Raw genomic sequence first — 19,918 nt, 5'->3', positions numbered from 1 at the left:
TTTTGGCCTTGGAAGGATAGAGTTTCCTAGTATAACAATGCCCCAGGACACATACACTGAGAGAGCCATTTTGCTTTCTGTGGCTCCAGGATGATTTCATAGTTGCATGCTAAATGGACACTTTCTGAGATGCCAAGATTTTCACTTTCTCTCTTATTCCCCTTTTGCCACTGGGTGTGGTCACTCTGAAGATTTGTACACCAACACAAACAACATCTCTGAAAGGAACATAGAATGTAATTTGCTTGGCTTCAGAAGGATTCTATCTTTTCATCTTGTCCTCCTGATAATTAGTTCCCTTTTTTGGGGGAGGAGGAGGTGGTCTCAGAACCTTCCAGAAAGTGTCCATGATGCATGGCTGCTATTGGAATCAAGCCATCAATTTGCCCTCTAATGCTGACATGAAAATGTTCTCTAACACACATTTAGATTTGTCTTCAATTGAGCTAATCCAACCAACATGAGAATCTTACGCAGTGTCCTGGGCAGTGTTTGGTTCCAAACCTCCTCTGAGAGAAAAGGGTAGACCTAAGCTCGTCTGTGTCCATGATTGCCACATATCCTCTCTCTGAAGAGTTACTTCAGACAGAGATTGCATGGTTGCTTCAGATTATCTTGCATTGTCCCTACATGCTGAGAGCCATACACTAGGGTCTGACTTGACTAACAATGTGCGGGACTTGACTAATGTTAATTTAGGTCTCAGTTGCTGTCCAGGAGGGACCAGCTAACTTCCTAGATGTGTGCCCCTGTTGCCCTTCACCCAAGACAATGGACAGGGTGATGTAAGCTACTTTCTTGGCCCCCACAGGAACACTGAGTAGGCACTTGTCTGTTTGCAGGATCCTTTCACTTCACGTTTTGTCCCCTTACTGTGTGGAAGGGAACAGTTGATCTTAACATGCAAGCAATAGATAAGGATGGAAACCCATTTCTAAGAGTGGGTTGCCAGGGGATTCCAATTGAATCCCATCAAGGTGGCATGTACCAATGCCATCTCACTAGTCCCAGTGATCCATTTCTGTTCACAATTAATCATAATGATAGGACTAAGAGCCAAAGGGATTACATAAACAAGACTAGTGTCTGCAAATACTAACTGATAGAATAAAAAAGGGAGAGAACGATCCAACATGGGAAACAGGATACACAGCAGACTCATAGAATGGCAGATGTCCTAAACAGCACTCTGGCCTCAGAATCAGCCCTAAAGGCATTCGGATCTGGCTGAAAAGCCCATGAGAGTATTTCAAGCATGGAAAGCCAAGACACTCTGGCAAAAAAAAAAAAAAAAAAAAAAAAAAAAAAAAAAAAAAAAAAAAAAAAAAAAAAAAACACCTAAATGAAAGATCTCTGTGAGTGAGATCCCAGTGGAAAGAACAGGTCTTCAAAGAAGGAGGTACCTTTCTCTGAAGGGAGGAGAGAACTTCCATTCTGACTATGACCTTGTCTAAATGTGATCAGAGTTGGTGAACTCAAAAGGCTTCCATAGCCTTGGCAACTCATGACTAGAGCCTAGGGTGATTACTGATGCCATAAACAAGAGTGTCAATTTGTTAAGTCAACAACAGGAGTCACCGTGCACTTACTCCTCATGTAGGATCTTTGTCCTTAATGTGCTGTACATTGAGATTTAATGCTATAACTAGTACTCAAACAGTAAATTTCACTTTGTGTTTCTGTGTGGGTGCAAACTGTTGAAATTTTTACTTAATATGTACTAAATTGGTCTTCTATATATAAAGAGAATTGAAAATGAATCTTGATGTGAATGGAAGGGGAGAGAGAGTGGGAAAGGGGAGGGTTGTGGGTGGGAGGGAAGTCATTGGGTGGGGGGAAGCCATTGTAATCCATAAGCTGTACTTTGGAAATTTATATTCATTAAAGAAAAGTTTTAAAAAAAGGGGGAAAAAGACAAAAAAATAAGATTGAGTTGCAACCATGCTTTTCTGTGATCAAACACATGAGGACACCCCACCCCCCAACACTGACCCTGCACCAGACAAAACCAGTTTCCATACCTTGGGATTTTTTGCATGGACTAAATGCCACAGTGTCTGAGAAATGACAAAGCAGCCACATTATGACTTAGGGATGTGTGAATACAACATTCCTCCACACGGTTTCAGATATGAAGGCAGGTTTGTTGTCTGAAAATAAAATCAAAGTTTATTTTTCTTCCACAGAAAATATGCTGTTACCAATGGATCCTCTGCCTGAGATAAATATCATGACTAACCTGAACTGTACCATGGCCAATGATAACAAGCCTGATCCTGGTAGGGACCTATTTGTCTTGTATCCTCTGCCCATGGCTAACCACAGGGTAGCCATAGCTCATTTTCTTAGAACTAGCTTTCTTATTCTCCAATGTTCTACAATGTTATTTCACTAAGTGTTTCCTTATTTGAAATATGTGCCTTCGCTCTCAACCTGCTTTTGAATCTTTTTACTTGTGCCCAGAAAGGATGTGATCCTGGGCAAAGAAGTGCCAGTGTGATATGTCCACCCAAAATGCTCAAGGGGCACTTTCGGTGATCCCAAGATTTTTTACTTTCTTGCCTTACACTTTTAACATTGGGTAGAGTCACTGCAATGATTTCCAAACCATGCTCTAATGACACCTATGAAAGGAAAGTAGAAATCTATTTGCTTGTCTCCAGAGCATCCCATCTTTGCAGCTTGTTCTCCCTATACCTAATATCCCTTCTTTTACTTCAGATGGTCCCAGAACCCTCCATAAAGTGTCCAGGATGTCTTCCTGTCACTGGCCTATCATGTCATCAGTTTGGCTTCTGATGCTGGCAGGAGTGTGTTCTACAAGCCTAGCCTAAGATACTTTGGTTTTTGCTTGCAATGGAGTCAGTGAATCCAAGATGAGTCTCTGACCCAGTGTTGGAGTGTGACTTGACCCATTCCTCCACTGGGGGAGAAGGCCATGGCTGAGCTGGACTGTGCCCATGCTTTCCATCTGTTCCCATTCTACTGAGTTACTGTAGGCAAGAGATGGAATGGTTGCTTTGGATTTTCTCCCATCTTCCCTACACACCTGGAGAAGTCCATGTGGGGCTGACTTGACTAAATATTTGTAGCACTTTTCTAAGCTGAATGGAGGTCTTCATTTGCTGTCTGGGAGGGACCAGGTTCCCATGCAGAGAAGTATCCACATGGTGTAAAAGCATAGATAATGGGTTGGCCATCGTATTGTTCTTTCTTGGCTCCCATTGGCATAATGAGTGGGCACTTGCCGAGTTATCAGATCTGCTGCACTTCAAATGCCTTATTGCCTTATCTTCTCAGAGGACATTGGTAGATGTTAACATGTAAGCCATAGACAAGGCTGGAAACCCATTCCAAGGAATGGGTTTAAACAAAGAATATGTGTAGCTCCAAACATGAGGACACCCTGCTACCCCAACACCACCCATTTCTCATTCTTGGTAGTTTCATAGACATATTCTTGTGATGTTTCAGAATGCCATGAGGAGTCTATGATGTGTGGGTGGGAGGACATTTCTCTTCATGCTTTCAGATATGGACTTGGGTCTGTTGTCTGCACTTAGATGAATCTTGTTTTTTTCTCCCACAGCAACCATCAAATTCTCATTGGAGCCCGAGCCATTTAAACGTAGGATCACCATATTAAACCTCACCCTGAACAACGAGAACAAGCCTGAGCATGGTAGGGGTCCATTTTTCTTGAGTCCTGGGCCGTGTGAGTGACCTCAGTGTTGACATAGTTCAAAATCTGAGAACTGGCTTTTAAGTTCCCTACCATTCTACGATGCGGTTATCGCTAAGGGCTACCTTATTGAGAAAGTGTGCCTGCACTCTGTGTGTTTTTGAATCCTTGTCTTTCTACACAGGAAGGATGGTTTTCCCAGGTAGAGAACTGCTTGAGTGTCACGTCCACCGAGACCACCATTCGGCCTCACGTATTATTTTATTGGCTGAAAGCTTGCACACTGAATGGGTGCTTTGCAAGTTACCAGGGCCCTTCAGTTTTTCTCTCCTTACACTTTTGTTAAAAAGTTCTTTCTGCTATCTCTGTCTCATACCAGAGTAATCTGTCTTCTGGAAATCCTCTAAGCCAGCACACCTTGTTTCTTCAATAGATGAAACAACAGCAGAAGCTAGCTCGGACACAGGGTCAGGTGTTCTAGCTGAAACTAATGATCCATTGTGCTAAGCTGTGGTGATGCCATGCCTGAATCCAGCATTGGTCCATGCATGGCTTCTGACCCATGTCCTCTGTTCCCAAGAACTCAATGGCATTCTCATCTATGAGTTTCCCTTCTATTCCTTGCATTTTCTTTCATCTTACACTCAGAGCTAACTTGCCCCAGTGACTGAGGTTCCCAGCTTGGCTTGGACTCTTTAGATTCTGTGTGGGAAGGATAGGAATCTGTGGTGAGAAATTGCTAGGGAGGCCCCTAAACTAGTAAACACATTTGGCTTCCCATAACTGTATCCATGCTGCCAGAGGGACAGCAGTTACACAATTTCTATGTTACTAGACCCTTTCATTGTATGTCTCTCTGAGCTTTGGCTTTTGGGAATGGTCATTGATATCAGCAGAAACAAGGACTAACGCTGAACAGAAAAAAAATAGCTAAGAAAGGTTGGGACACTGGGAATGGTTTTGTTCCAGCTTGTTGAAATCCAGGCACCATTTTCCCTTAGTGCTTTTTTGCATTTACTGGGGGATGAGTCAGTATGTCATGAAAATCAGTTGCATGGGTGGACTTCGGGTTTCAGAAACATTTCATCACTGGCCATCTGGTGTGGATTTGGGTGTGTTGTTGGAAAATCTACTAGGACACATTGTAGTTTTCTTAAAAGAAAAACTGATGCTTCCATGGGTGTCCAACCATGAGGAAAGTATGCTGACTGACCCAACTCAAATTGTGTCCACAGCTGCCAGAACTGAGTTGGCTGTGGGCACACCTTTGTTCTAACCTCTACACTCTGGGCACTTGATGTGTTCATGTTGCAGAATCACAAGTTGCTTTGATGTTCTCTACCCATCCTGTACCTCCCTGGGAGAGCTACTTCTTTAAGAATGTTTGCCTCTTGTTCCCTAAAGTTGCTTGAAGCCCTTGTTTTGGCCTTGGAAGGATAGAGTTTCCTAGTATAACAATGCCCCAGGACACATACACTGAGAGAGCCATTTTGCTTTCTGTGGCTCCAGGATGATTTCATAGTTGCATGCTAAATGGACACTTTCTGAGATGCCAAGATTTTCACTTTCTCTCTTATTCCCCTTTTGCCACTGGGTGTGGTCACTTTGAAGATTTGTACACCAACACAAACAACATCTCTGAAAGGAACATAGAATGTAATTTGCTTGGCTTCAGAAGGATTCTATCTTTTCATCTTGTCCTCCTGATAATTAGTTCCCTTTTTTGGGGGAGGAGGAGGTGGTCTCAGAACCTTCCAGAAAGTGTCCATGATGCATGGCCCCTGGACTACCACAGCCACTTTGGCTGCCTGGGACTGTATCCATGGGTGCCAGCGGGATAACCATTGCACAAACTCTACCTCCCCATGTCCCTTCATATCAGCTGTTTGCCTTTTCCTTTTTGAAGGTTCATGGCACAGCAGTGGACATCAGAGATATTCATGGATAGACAGGAACTGTCTAGGGGCTGGCATTGTGGTGTAGCAGGTAAAGCTGCCACTTGCAGTGCCGGCATCCCATATGGGCACGGGTTCTAGTCCTGGCAGTTCCACTTCCAATCCAGCTCTCTGATATGGCTGGGGCAAGCAGAAGAGGATGGCCCAAATGCTGGGCCCCTACTCCTGCCTGGGAGATCTGGAAGAAGCTCCTGGCTCCTGGCTTTGTATCGGCCAAGGTTCGGCTGTTCCAGTCATTTTGGGGAGTGAACCAGCAGATGGAAGACCTTTCAGAGTAACTCTGACCTCCAAATAAATACATACACCTTTAAACAAAAGAGAAAAAAGAAAGGAAACATCCAAGAAAGGATGAAACACTGGGAACTGTTTGCTCCCATGCTCAGCGACATCCATACACCATTTGCTCGTTTGGCACATGTCCATTGTTGTTTCAAAAAATATTGTTTTGCTCCTTTCCACCCTGTCTTTATGGGTTTTGGTATTCTATTATTAGGTGCTTCCTTATCCCCAAAAGTTGCCTGCACCCTCAACATGTTGTGGAATTCTTTTTCTTCTCCTTAGGATGAATGTGTTTTCCTTTGCTAAAGTCCTCTTGTGGGTATCATATCCCTCTAGACTGCTGTTTTTCCTCACAAATTCTATCATTGCCTCCACAGAGGTATACACTGATTGGTCATTTTTGAATGTTTTCTGAGCCTTTCAGTTTTTCCTCCTTACCCTTTGGTTTCGAAGTTAATTTTGTTACTCTATTTGATGTTGAATGGAGTCTGTCTTCTCTTAATCACTCAAGTCAGCATGCCTTGATTCTTTAATGAATGAAATTATAGCAGAACTGTAATCAGACTTAGTGTCAAGTGTTCTCACTAAACTAAATACTCCAGTGTCTAGAGTAGCCAACTTGTTCAGGTATTTACATGTTGTTCCATTTTTGTTTTTTCCTTAGAACATTTGGAGGTACAGTAGAAAATTTGTTCAAAAATTGCCTGAGGAGCTGCCAAACTAACATACAGGCTTTGACAGTGACTTTGTCTCCCAGTGAGACACCATTTGTGCAATTTGTACATTACCAGATCTTTCCTTACATTTTTCTCTATTCTTTGGCTGTCTGGAATTGTCTTTGCCATTAGGAGTATCAATATATGTCCCAGGCCAGAAAGGAAACCTTTAAGAATTAGTGGAACACAGGAATTGATTTCGCTCCAGCTCTGTGAAATCCAGGAGCCATTTCCCATAATGCATGTTTGCATGTACTGGAGCAGGAGTCAGAATTGTCAGGAGCATCCACTCTGAGCCTGTATGGTCTTTGGGTTTCAGAAATAGTGATTTTATTCCTCTCTGATGTGGAGATGAGTGTGCTGTCTGAAAATCAACTAAGAATTACTTTGTTTCTCTTACCCAAAGACCTGATATTTACACAGGAATCTGATACTGAGAATGACTGATGTTGAGGTGACTGATCAAACTCAAACTGTGTCCAATGATGCTAGGGCCAATCTTCCTTTGGGTGCACCTTTGTTCTAACCTCTGTCCTCTTGAGCACTTGATGTGCTCACATATCATAATTCCTTATAAGTCCCTTTGGTATTCTCTGCTGATCCTTTCTCTGAACATGAGGAGTTGCTTTTTCAAGTTTTTGCTTTGTGTTTCTTATGTTGCTTGAAACCTTTGCTTTTCTGTCCTGGAAGGATAGAGTTCTAATTTATAACATTGCCCCTGGGACACTTTCACTGAGACAGCCAGTTTGCTTCCTGCGGCACTCCCAGGTGCACACTCAGTGGGCACTTCCCAAGTTACCAGACCTTTGATTTTATCATTTTCCTTTTGTATTCTGAAAGGGTAACTGCAATTGTTAAGATACAAATAATACTCAAGGATAAAGGGAAAAGCAACTAAGAATGAATTTAAACAAGAATTTTGTTTTGCTCTAAAATTATTAAACATGAACATTTTTGTTATCTATATTTTAAGATACTGATTTTAATGATGTATGTGGAAACTCATGAAAATCCACAATAGGAGCCAATTTGCTTGGATTTCAGATTTCTTTTGCTGCCATCAGATGTTGAGATGGGTCTGTTGCCTGAAATATCCTGACAACTTTTGTTTGTCCTTCTACAGGTCATCTGATGCTACCACTACTGTTGACACAATCCCAGGTAGGGTGAATGACCAAAATCTCAAAATGGCAAAGGATGCCATGCCTCAGCCTATATGGGTCCACCTATGTTTTCTGTTCTCTGCATTTCTTTTCTCTACACTTTATTGAACATGAGACTAAGGACTACTTTTTCAAAAAATTTTTAACTTTGCTTGAAATATCTTCAGTTTCTTCCCCTGGTGTGTGAAATTCCTTGGTAGAGAATTGCCCACGTGGCCCATAAACTAAGACTATCTATTCTTCATGTTTTTCTAGCACTTGTTTGCAGTAGAACAGTGAATTCACATTGTCCAAGCTATAGGTTTGTTTTATTTTTTTCTTTTCCTTCACTGAAAGTAATTTTAATGCTGAGACACAACTTGGTATTCAAAGACAAAAACTACAATATAAGAATCAAGGTACAATAGGAAGTTGTTTTGGTCCAACAAAGCATTTAATCTAAGTATCATTTGCTCATCAATTGTATTTTTTTTATAAGATTATCTGTAAGCTGTCTCAGAAACTTCATGAAATCCACACCATGAGTGTATTATGCTTTGATCTAAAATTTCTTTTCCTGCTCCTGGTGTTTCTTCAGCAGAACAAGTTACCCCAGCACTGCACACCAGACCAGTTGTCCATTATAATGACTGAGCAAATTTTCCAGCAGGAGAGGATGCCAAACCTAAGTTTGGTATGGACCCACCCAGTCTACTGTTCTCTGTCTTCTGAATTACTGAAGAGCACAGTTGATGTGATTCCTTAGGATTTTTTTTCCCATGCACTTCATTTAATCACACAATAAAAACTGCTTTTTCTAGAATGCTTGCACAAGTTTTCTAATTTTGCTGGACATGTTCAGTTTCTGTCCATGAAGATTGGATGGAATTCCTGGGTGGAGAATTGCCCAAGAGGCACCTACACCAAGACAACCATTTTGCATCAAGTGATTCCATGTTTGTTTCACAGTTAAACACTGAATGGTCACTTTCCAAGTTTCCAGATCCTTTCAGTTTATCTACCCTTATTTTTTTGCTATATCATAGGCAATGCTTTGTGCACAAAGAATATTCAAAGATAAAAGTAAATCTAAAAATGAAGTGTGAGTAGGAATGTGTTGAGTTCAGAAAGTATAAAATCTATTGTTTTTTTCATAATACATATTTTCCTTAAATTTTCTGCAAGAAGTCTCGGAAACCTCATGAAAATCCTCCTTATAAATGAATAATACATGGATTTAAAATAATTTTTTGCCACTCTTTGATACCGAGTCTATTTTATGAAAATGTCCTAGGAAAACTTAGGTTTTATCTTCAGTGAAATAAATAATACCACTCCTGGAATCTGACCCGGTGTCAATATGGTGACTGACCAGAATCCTACACTGGAAGAGGATTCCAAGACTCAGCTGTGTCATCTCCTCTGTCCTCTCTGTTACTCAAGAGTTCCATTGCTATGATTCCCTAGAGCTTTCTCTTAATTTCTCCACACTAGTACCAGCAAGCACTCTTTAAACCTAGGTTATTATTGGCAACAGGCAATTTTTTAACAGGGTGGAGTTTAGGTTCATAACCCGGAGACATGGGGCATCAGTCCCTTCTCATGTGTCTCTTTTTTGGTTTAATGGCATTCACCTCATTTCTAAGGGGAAATCTTTAGGGGCAGTCCTTAAATCAGGAATTGGGATGTTTCCAGAATCTGAGAATATTATTTAATTTTTTTCTTCAACAGGGACAATGGAACCATCTCATCATATCTGGTGCTTTAGAATCACAGTAACTGACCCTGTGGAGCAAAACTGCAAATCTCACATCCAGTATGGGGCCACCCAGCTCTCCTATATTTATTATGTTGTGTCATTCAGTGTGAGCACACTCAGTAGTACATGACTAATTTTCCTACACTCTAACATTAGGCTTAGAGTGCTTGAAAAAAATTTCCAAATGTTCCTTTCTGTCCAGAAATAAAATTTATTCATAACTGACTTCATTGGAGTCATGTTAACCAACTGTGTGCAAATCATGTTATACACTTCAGATTTCACAAACTTATTAAAATGGAACATATAATGATCTGCTTCCAAAATATCAGCTCAACCTATTTCATTCTTTAATTTCTAATTTCATTGTTCAAGGGGACATCCAACAGTTACTATAAAATCAGTATTTAAAGATACAATGAAATGTATCAAAATAGAATTTAAAATATGAGCTGATTTTGGCACAAAAATTTAAATCTGCATATAGCTTCCTTCATGGCAGCATTTTAATAAACTTTTTCATCATGAAGTCACAGAAAGTTCATGAAAACTCTTTATTCTAAGATGTCATAAAAATTTGATGAAGATACATACCATAAAAGCCTTGGAATGGGTTTAAAATTGTGTCCATACCAAATCATATTTTTATTCTATCTCTTTTTTTTAAGTTTTATGTTCTCATTTTTTGTTTTGAGGAGAGTTTGTTCTTTTTTATCTCTTTATTTTTTGTTTTCTTATTTTTAATTTGTTTTTCCTATTTTGACTTTTATGTTTTTATACCATTTATGCACTGGTTGATGTTCCCTGGACAAATGACTGTTTTAAATATTCTGGAAACTCTGAATATGATGTTAATTATACCATATATTACTTTTATGAGAATCTTTGGAAAATCATATGCTGCCAATAATTAAATATTATAACTTGAAGCCATAAAGAAAATGAGTGACTCCCAATTCCCATCCACTTTTAAAAAAACAAGCTCAGAGCCGGCGCCGTGGCTCAATAGGCTAATCCTCCACCTTGCGGCGCCGGCACACCGGGTTCTAGTCCCGGTTGGGGCGCCGGATTCTGTCCCGGTTGCCCCTCTTCCAGGCCAGCTCTCTGCTATGGCCAGGGAGTGCAGTGGAGGATGGCCCAGGTGCTTGGGCCCTGCACCCCATGGGAGACCAGGAAAAGCACCTGGCTCCTGGCTCCTGCCAGGATCAGCGCGGTGCGCCGGCTGCAGCGGCGGCCATTGGAGGGTGAACCAACGGCAAAGGAAGACCTTTCTCTCTGTCTCTCTCTCACTATCCACTCTGCCTGTCAAAAAAAAAAAAAAAAAAACAAAAAACAAGCTCAGTTATTTGAGTGACTGTACAGTGACATGATAAAACTTCACTAATTTGTTTATGTAGGAAAATTTAGCATTATATTGTGTCCAGAGCAAAAAGTCAACCATAGCATCTTTCCATATGTGTCTTCTAGATTTTAATTCCTATCTTATTTTCATCAATGAGAAGTCATTTAGGAAAAAGATCAGTAATGCAGTCCTTTGAATTATGTCCATAAACATTCAATATGCAAATCACATTCCAAAACTCAACAGAAATTTTCAAAACATCTGAACTACATCAACGATTTCACAAGTGAAATCATTTTAAAATATTTTTAAATCACCATAAATTCTCTCTTGTGATTGTAAATGCAACAACAAAGTCACCATTCTATACACTTACAGGTTTCAAACAGCTGAATAATGCAGCAATGGTACCGTATTTATTGAAATAGGGTACTCTTCACTTACACCTATTTTGACCTAATTAGATAAAGGATTTAAGAGCAAACATAACAACTATACAACTGAATTACAGTTCATCTTAAAACCTTCGTATATCTCACTCCAGTATTATGAATTACAAAAATAATCTCAACATGAAACAGATCTTTAGTAGAGGAAGGCAGATTTTAGCAGAAGTGCCATTTCATGTATCCTACAGCTACTTTAAATATCCAGCATATTTATGCAACAGACAACTTTTGTAAATCTCTATTTTTAGAATCATTTTACTGATGACCCATATCAGTGAATCTGTAAATCCAGGGAGTGATGTGAAAACTTTTTCTCATAGAGTACATTACTTTCCTTAGTATATCAAAGACATGCCCAGTGATCCATCCACTTCTATCTGTATTCACATAAAAAAATTACTCAATGACTTATTGGATTCAATAGTCATTTCCTTTGTGCATGATTATGGTTTTTCTGGAGGCCCAGCTCAGTTGGGTAGTTCTTCTGGTCTCACTGGGTCACTCAGGGGCCAGAAGACAACTGTGTACTTCTCAACTTCCTTTGATCCCTACATAGCCATATATCAGGGAGGAGGTTGGAATTTTTTTCTCACACAAATTTCATCAAGTTTTCCTAACTATGGCAGCTCCAACTGATTATTCTTTATTAAACACTTGGACCCGCTAGACTTGGCTCTTATACTTTTTCCACAACCAGGAATTATACTGGTACTTTCAGTATTGTCTGGAAAATTTAAAATTCTGTGGCAAATGATCATGTTTTGTGGTAGTCATGAAGTGCAGTCAGCTCTTCATATCCTGTGGTTTCAACCAACTCCAGAAAGAGAACATAAGATGCGAATTTTCTCATTATCATTATTCTCTGAAGTATAAGTTACATTCCTTACAGAGCATTTCATTTGTAGGAGGTAGTATAGGAGATGAAGAGGTCACTTAAAGGGATATGAGAGATTTCTTTTTGGCCTTTTGGCTAAGATCAGGTGTAAAAGGATATGTGAGGATGGCATAAGTTATATGCAAATACATTTCTACTTGATATTGGGGTAGGAGTATCTACAGATTTTGTTATCTTTTGGGTTCATGGGATCAATTCCCCACAGATACTGAGGGACAACTATCTATGTGGGAATGAAGATGTACATATTTCTTGAAATAGAAGGATTTCATATGTCTTTACATTTGAAAATTGGAGAGGTAGAAGGACACATATGGAATTTCAGAGGGCAGCAGTAAGACATCAACTTGATTAGTGATGTTTTAGATGACTTGCAGCATTATTTTGAAGTTCTGAAAAATATGAACCATTTTCATTCATTATGCTAAAAAGGAGGATACAAATGGGATGTCCTCTCATTAGAGATAACTGCATGTTTGTGTGAAAAATCTTTTAGACATCAACAATTGCAGGATCAAAGAGACAAAAATATATGCCTTCACAATGCATCTGAGTTTTTGAATAAAGAAAGAAGTACCTTAAAGTCAATCCTTCCAGTTGCAAACAAAGAGACAGAAAAGAAGGTAAAGAAAATCTGAGATTCAAAGAGTTTGTCAATTGCAACTCATGGGCAAGATTCTTGCCATAGGGAAATAGTTAATAGTTTTCTCTCAGAACACTCACACAGCAGCAACTTGGAAAAAGTAACTTACATCTTCATTTTAATGAAAGATCCTAGGGCCTGATCAACTATAAAAGGGCACACCTCTTGAACTGACTTATAATGACGAGAAGGCAATGAGACTTTCAGATTATCAGCTTTAGGGTAGCTGTGAGAAAGATAGTATAATCATCAGTCTATACTTAGTGATGTTAAAAGATTAAACATTTCCATCAACAAAATAAAGGTCCTTGGGTGAATTACGTTATTCCAGAAAAAAAAAAAAAAAACACATCCATGCTACCCAGTACCAAAATTATGAGTCCATGTATACAAGGTTTACTAATGAACATGTGTCTTTTAAAAAAACTGTGCATGGATTTCAACATTACTTGCCCCAAGGCAAATGTATCTTTTAATTCATTCCCATGAGCTTTTTGAAGTACTCTTGTATTTACACATACACATTCATTCACTTTTTACTCCACAAAAGCAACATGTTGGAATTTGGGGAATGGATGATATATTAATGAAAAAAACAACTTCTTTACAAAGCAGTGAGCGATGTCTTGGATATTTTTCTGCAATTCCTTCCATGCTAGGCAAATAAGCCAGTATTCTGAAGATCTGTAGTAGATAGTGACCCTCTTTTCTATTTTTTTGTTTTGTGTTTTATTTGTCTGCAGCCCAAGTGATGGTAGGAAGAAACTGATTTTGTTTGGCTCTAGGCCATGGTGTCAATTCTTAGTTTGGCTGGCTTAGGCCTTTGAAAGAATGAAAACATTCCTTGTACACTACTAGAAAACTGCAAGATTTGTAATTTTCATCATGGAAAATGAGATTATGAATATCTTGCACAAATAGTAAAAGTATAAAGCTAGTTGAGAGAAAAATAGCAATGACTTTGGATAATAGTTGCTTCTGTGGAGGGAAGAAAGGGAATGGAATACAGTAATATTGAAATCTCAGGCATATGCACACTATTTAAAGGTAAATTTTAAAATATTAACATTATGCTATATGCATCATTTATTTTTATCAAATAAAATATTGTAGGTAATGAAATAAATACCCACAAATTCTTTTGCATGTATTTAAGTGTATATGTGACATGGAGATAATGCATGTATATATGTACACATGCATGTATACCAAAAAATGCATGGGAGGGCCCAGCATTGTGCTGCAGCAGGTTAGGCTGTCATCTGTGAAGCTGGCATCCATACGGGCACAGATTCCTATCCAGGCTGCTCCAGTTCTGATCCAGCTCCCTGCTGCTGCACCTGGGAAAGCAGCAGCAGGTGACCAATCTACCTGGCCCCTGCCACATGAGTGGGAGACACGGATGAAGCTCCTAGCTTTGGCCCCGCCCACTCCTGGCTGTTGCTGCCATTTAGGGAGTGAACCAGAAGATGGACGATCTCTCTGACTCTCCCTCTCTCTGATTTTCAAATAAGGAAATAAATCTTTTGAACATGCATAGAAAATGGAATTATAAGAAAAATTTATTAGATCCAGCATTGTGGCTCAGTGGGTTAAGCTGCCACCTGAGATGCCAGCATATAATATGGCAGCACACGTTTGAATCCCAGATGCTCTGCTTCTGGTCCAGCTCCTTCCTATATACCTGGAAAAACAGCAGAAGATGACTCAAGTATTCGGGACCTTGTAACCCACTGTGGGGGAACTGGAAGGAGTTTCAGGGTCTTGGCTTTGGCCTTATCCAGCTCTAACCATAGTGGCCATTTAAGGAGCGCTTCAGCAGGTAGAAGATCTCTTTTCCTGTCTCTTCTTCCATTATTGTGCCTTTCAAGCAAATAAAATAAATCTTTAAAAAATGATATTTATTTTGGTAGACACTTTTTGAAAATCCATCAAGGTCTTTCATCATACGTGATTCCCATGTACTGATTGAAGACTTCCTGAATCAATGTATAAAATATTATTCATTACTTACTGAACAAATAGAGGAATTCCAATCATTCAGCAATGTTGGCATTTTCTATGACATATATTTATGTGAGTTCTCCATATTGACATGTGATCTTGGTGAACTCAGTGGTTTTGATATATAGCAGTGTTCCATGCTATGAGTAGTTCATTATTCTCACATCTACCTATCCATCTAAGCCAAAATTCCTAGAAGCTTTAGGTTTCAAAGGAACGGTTTATTAGCTTCCATGGGAATGGACTTTTCAGAATCAACTCCATTCATTTTTTTTGTATGGCTTATTTGAATTCCATTTTTATAGTTTTTGCATTAACATTTTAAAAATATATTTATTTTACTTGAAAGTTACAGTTACACAGAGACAGAAGGAGAAGCAGAGAGAGAGCAAGAGACAGAGAGAGTGAGAGTGTGTGTGTGTGTGTGAGAGAGAGAGAGAGAGAGAGAGGTCCTCCATCCACTGGTTTACTCCCCAAATGGCCAGAACTGCAGGAGCTGAGCTGATCTGAATCCAGGCACCACGATCCTCCTCCAATCTCCCATGAGGGTGCAGGGGCCCAAGGACTTGGGCCATCTTCCACTGCCTTCCCAGGCCATAGCAGAGAACTGGATTGGAAATGGAGCAGCCAGGACACAAACCGGCACCCCCATGGTATGCCAGCACAGCACCAGCCCCTGCTTTAACATTTTAATGTCCACTTGAGTTCAGCTTCCAGTACTAAGTGGTTAACACATCAACATTTTTTAAAGATTTATTTATTTGAAAGTCAGAGCTTCAGAGGTGAGGTGCGGAGAGATATTTTCTATCTACTGGTCTCTCCCCAGATGGCTGCAATAGCCAGGGTTGGGCCAGGCAGGAGCCAAGAGCCAGAAGCTTCATTTGGGTCTCCTGTGTGGGCAATAGGGACCTAAGCACTTGGGCCATCTTCTGCTGCTTTCCCAGGCTATTTATAAGGAGCTAGGTCAGAAGTGGAGCAGCCAGGACTCACACTGGCACCCAAATGGGATACCCGCCTTGCAGACAGTGACTTTACCTAGTATGCCATACCATCAGCCTCATTTATGTTTGATGTGTATATTTAGAATGAGAAATTTCAGGTACTTTAGCTGCATCTCACACATTTTAGTATTTTAGTATTTTGACAGTCACCTATTACATGTGATTAGCATTCTGTCATTTCAGGCTCTTCTGAAGAGGGAACTTTTTCAAAGTCTCTTCCCTCTGTGTATTTAACCTTTAGGGTTTGTGGTTTTCAACTGCTTTTATTTAGTGTCTCAGGCTACCACAATAAAGCAATGAGTTCAGATAGGTAGGGAAGAGCTTCATTCTGCATGAAGAATGAGATACCCCAGTGTCACTGACAGCACTTTAAGACCAAGGTCCCTCCCTGCCTTGTCATTCACTCCCCTAGCAATCTGTTGGCTTTTGGGCTTCTTCCCTGCTTGCTTATAGCATCTAAGGATTTCTGCACTACAAATCCTGGAGCACAGCTCTATGCCAGGAGGTCACAGCTTGTGAGTGACACACAGGCATCATTAGGGGACCATGTCAACTGTGTCTATCTTCTGTATTATGCTGCATGAGCTACCTGGGGCCTTGCTGAGCTGGGAGGGCCTCCCTCTCCCATGCTTACCCAATTCCTAGATATAATATGCAAATTTCTCAGGAGCACACCTTTTGAATGCAAAACAACCAACCAGCTCCCACAGCCCCAGTCACCATTTTAACCTCAGGCATTCCCACTTCAGGTCACTGTCTCCCTTGCCTAATCACCCCCCAGAAAGATTACTAGGCAGCTAAGGACAGGCCCTATGCCCAATGGGTCTGCTGCAATTATTCAGACTTCCTAATCCTACCCAAGTCTCCCCACTCCTTCTCCCTCCAGGCTATTCCTGGCTACTCAGTGATTTGCCTGCATCTTTCTTCCAGGGGTTCATGAATCTAGCATACTTCTTCCTGACAGTCCCCTCCTAGTCTGCCTGAGCAAAACAAACCCCAGGCAGCCTTAGAATGGTGTCATACTACTTGAATAACAGCACAATGTAGGGACTTAGAGCAGTGGAAATGTGTCTGTGTACTTGCTTAACTTCAGTCCACTAATGTCATCATAGTTAAAATAGTTGGCCTTTTGAGAAGAGGTGATTTTTTATGATATTAGGAACCCAATGGTTGGAGTCAATATTGGATTATTGCTTGGTTAATGGAATTACATTAACCATGCCTGGTTTAAATATTATATCCATAGGCGATATCACAAGGGACTTTTCTGATTACGGGAAGAAAAGGAGAGTATTGAGCATATAGCTGAGCCATGCAAATACCCGATCCCACATTGAAGTACCTAGGTGTGATTCCTTGATCCCTCCCCTGACTCCAGCTTCTCACCAGTGTACACCAAGGGAGGCACGGGGATGGCTCTATGATTGGATTCCTGTCACTCATGTGGGAGACCTGTTTTGTTCATGTTTCCCAGCCATGGTCAAGCCATGGAAATTGCTGGCACTTGTGGTGTGAAGCCAGTAGATGAGCTCTCTCACGCCCGTCCTCCCCTCCCTCCCTCTCAAGTAGTGAAATTCCAAAAAATATTCCCCTCCCTCCCTCTCAAGTAGTGAAATTCCAAAAAATAAGATTTTAAAACAAAAAAAGAAATTGCTCTCTCCCTCTCTCCTTCCTATATCAAAACACACTTCCTCATTTTAGATTTAACCATGAATGCTGAATAAGTCAAGGGTAGTTCTAAGGCTGTGTGGACAAAGATGATCACCACAGGCATGCATCCTGCCAATAGCAATGTTTCTCAGTCCATCCAAATCTTATCTCAGCACCTCACATGCTAGGCTCATCATTGGGAATACAAGGATGAATAAAAGGAGAAAGGAAGGGGGCGCTCAGCCCTCTGCCTCTCTGCTGAGCTGCCTACCTGGCCTGGTCAGGTGTAATCTCTCTACTCAACCATGTAACCTCGCTCCTTGCCCCCTGCCCCAGTCTCTCAGGCTCTGTCTGGAGAGGTGCCCATCCATCCTTACGGATTTCCCTTCCCTAATAAACCTTGCTATTTTACCTCCCACTACTCTGTCTCACGCCTGAATTCTTTCTTGCACGAAGACAAGAACCCTGCAATTTCTCCGGTAACATTTTTGGTGACCATGAAGGGACTTTGAGAAGACATCGGAGGTCAGTATTCCTTCCCTCAAGTGGGACCAGATCTGTGGAAGTGACCATTGAATGTCCGGCACCCCACAGCTCTCCGAGAACATGGAGTCCCCCAGGCCACGGCTTAGTTACAGCCAAAACTCCAGAGGGATTGTAAGGAATGGGAGGGAAATTAGGAAGGGCAGTTGGCTGAGAGCCTGGAGACCCCCTGAGCTTGCTTTGCCTTCCTGGCAGCTGGACTGCGACCCAAGGACCAGGTCTCTCTCTTGGAGGGACGCCTGGTCACACTGCCTACTGCTACGTGAGCAGGGCTTAGCTCCAGTCAAGGCTAATATTGGCCCTCCAGGTAAACTCAGACAACTAGGTAGTGGGCAATCTTGAATGATAGGAGATTTCAAACCCCACTCAGCCCCCCGGCATCAGGGCCTTTCCCTATGCTCTCCTCCAACTGAGATTCGTAGGGGAAGGTGAGGGCAGTCGCTCATGTCTTGTCCTCTGTAGCTTTCCACCTTCTTCCTCCTCCCAGGGCTCCCTCCCCCACTCTTTTGCTCTCCTCCTCTCCATTCCTATACTGCTGGCTTGGAGAAAGGGAGAGGGAAATTCCACAGGTCTCTCCACCTAAAGGAAAAAGCTATTACCAGTTAACCCTTTCCAACCTGGTAGAAGGTTTTCTGTCTTTGCAACTTATGGTAGCCCTGGTGCGTCTTGAAGTTTTTGTGCGCTGTCACTATTGCTAAGCTTTGATTGTCTGAGGATTGAATCTGGAAAGGAGCTAAAGTTAACTATCTGTTTTAATTGACTGAGTGATTGTAGTAGTCCTGATTAGATCTGATTTTGGTTGAAGTATTCGAGCAATGTGGATTAAGATCTCACCTTGATGGCTGTTTTGATTATTCTAGATAGTTTGAACTTCTTTGTTGCATTATAAGGTTTTGCTAGCTTATATTGTGCCTACCAAGGGTCTGGTTCCTTATGTGCTGTTAATGGGATGCAGCTTCAGAGTTGACCTCATTGCCTCGTGGGTTTTTGTGTCAGGTCTGGCTTGCTCTGTGTGTTGAATTGTGTGACAGCAAGGGCAGTGGGAAGCGTGTGCCCTTCCTCCTTCTGGTGTCTGACCAGGGCCCAGTTAGCACCAGGACAGGGAGCTGGCTACCTCTTCCTGCTTTACTTCTGTCTTTACTCTCGGCCCTCCCCTGTTCCCCCTAGGCATAGGTCTGGAGAGGGAGCCATCTGATAGACTTTGCTATCGGGCCGCACCCTTCCAAGTAAAAAGAGCACTTTAGTATAGTCCAAGCAGTTTTGCAGGCCCGGATTCTGTTGTTTCAGAAGAGGGGCTGACTGGCTTAGCCAAAGTAACATTAAAAATAGCCAGAGGCCATCAGGCCAAGTCTGACTAAGGGATAGTACTGAGAACAGGATCCCAGAAGGGAGAGATTTAGAGACGTTTTGAGGTGGTTATGTGGCAGATACCAGATTACTGGGTTCCAGGAACCCCAAGAGTATTGCAGGTTACACGGTAATACTAGTTAAGCCTGGCAACCCAGGCCCATAACCCACTGGCTACATAGCAAGCCAAGGAGTGATTTGGAGGTTTGTGGGGATGCCTGCTCCCTCCCTAGCACAGCAGATACCTCTGCCATGATTTCTCCTCTATTCTCTTTCAGATGGGAAACTAGCTCTCCTTACCACCATGTGACTCACCACTAGGATGCATTCTCAGGAATTGGTCTTGGTTCGACCCAAGGGTCTTAAAGAAGAAATTGCTAGTTTCTCTCTGTAACAACATGTGGCCACAATACAAACTAAATGATCAGAGAGTGGCCAAGAAACGGGACTTTAGATTCTAATACCATTTCTTGTTTATACCTATACTGCCGTGAGCACGGTAAATGGACAG

The 19,918-nt window shown here is 41.3% G+C and overlaps 1 protein-coding gene across 2 annotated transcripts in view; it reads left to right on the top strand.

Annotated features, from left to right (window-relative positions):
• The window catches only part of LOC138843498 (uncharacterized), a 36,059-nt gene extending 26,296 nt beyond the window's left edge, over nt 1–9,763 (top strand). For both annotated transcript variants that reach the window (XM_070047663.1, XM_070047662.1), the window contains 4 exons: nt 2,187–2,279; nt 3,590–3,682; nt 7,756–7,793; nt 9,506–9,763. In XM_070047663.1, coding sequence (XP_069903764.1) covers nt 2,187–2,279; nt 3,590–3,682; nt 7,756–7,793; nt 9,506–9,553 — 272 coding nt within the window. In that variant the 3' untranslated portion in view covers nt 9,554–9,763. The remainder of the gene's footprint in view (nt 1–2,186; nt 2,280–3,589; nt 3,683–7,755; nt 7,794–9,505) is intronic.
• The last annotated feature ends 10,155 nt before the right edge of the window (nt 9,764–19,918 follow it).

Source organism: Oryctolagus cuniculus, chromosome 8 (genome assembly GCF_964237555.1).
Source record: "Oryctolagus cuniculus chromosome 8, mOryCun1.1, whole genome shotgun sequence".
NCBI lineage: Eukaryota > Metazoa > Chordata > Mammalia > Lagomorpha > Leporidae > Oryctolagus > Oryctolagus cuniculus.
This window is presented reverse-complemented; position numbering and strand designations above follow the sequence as displayed.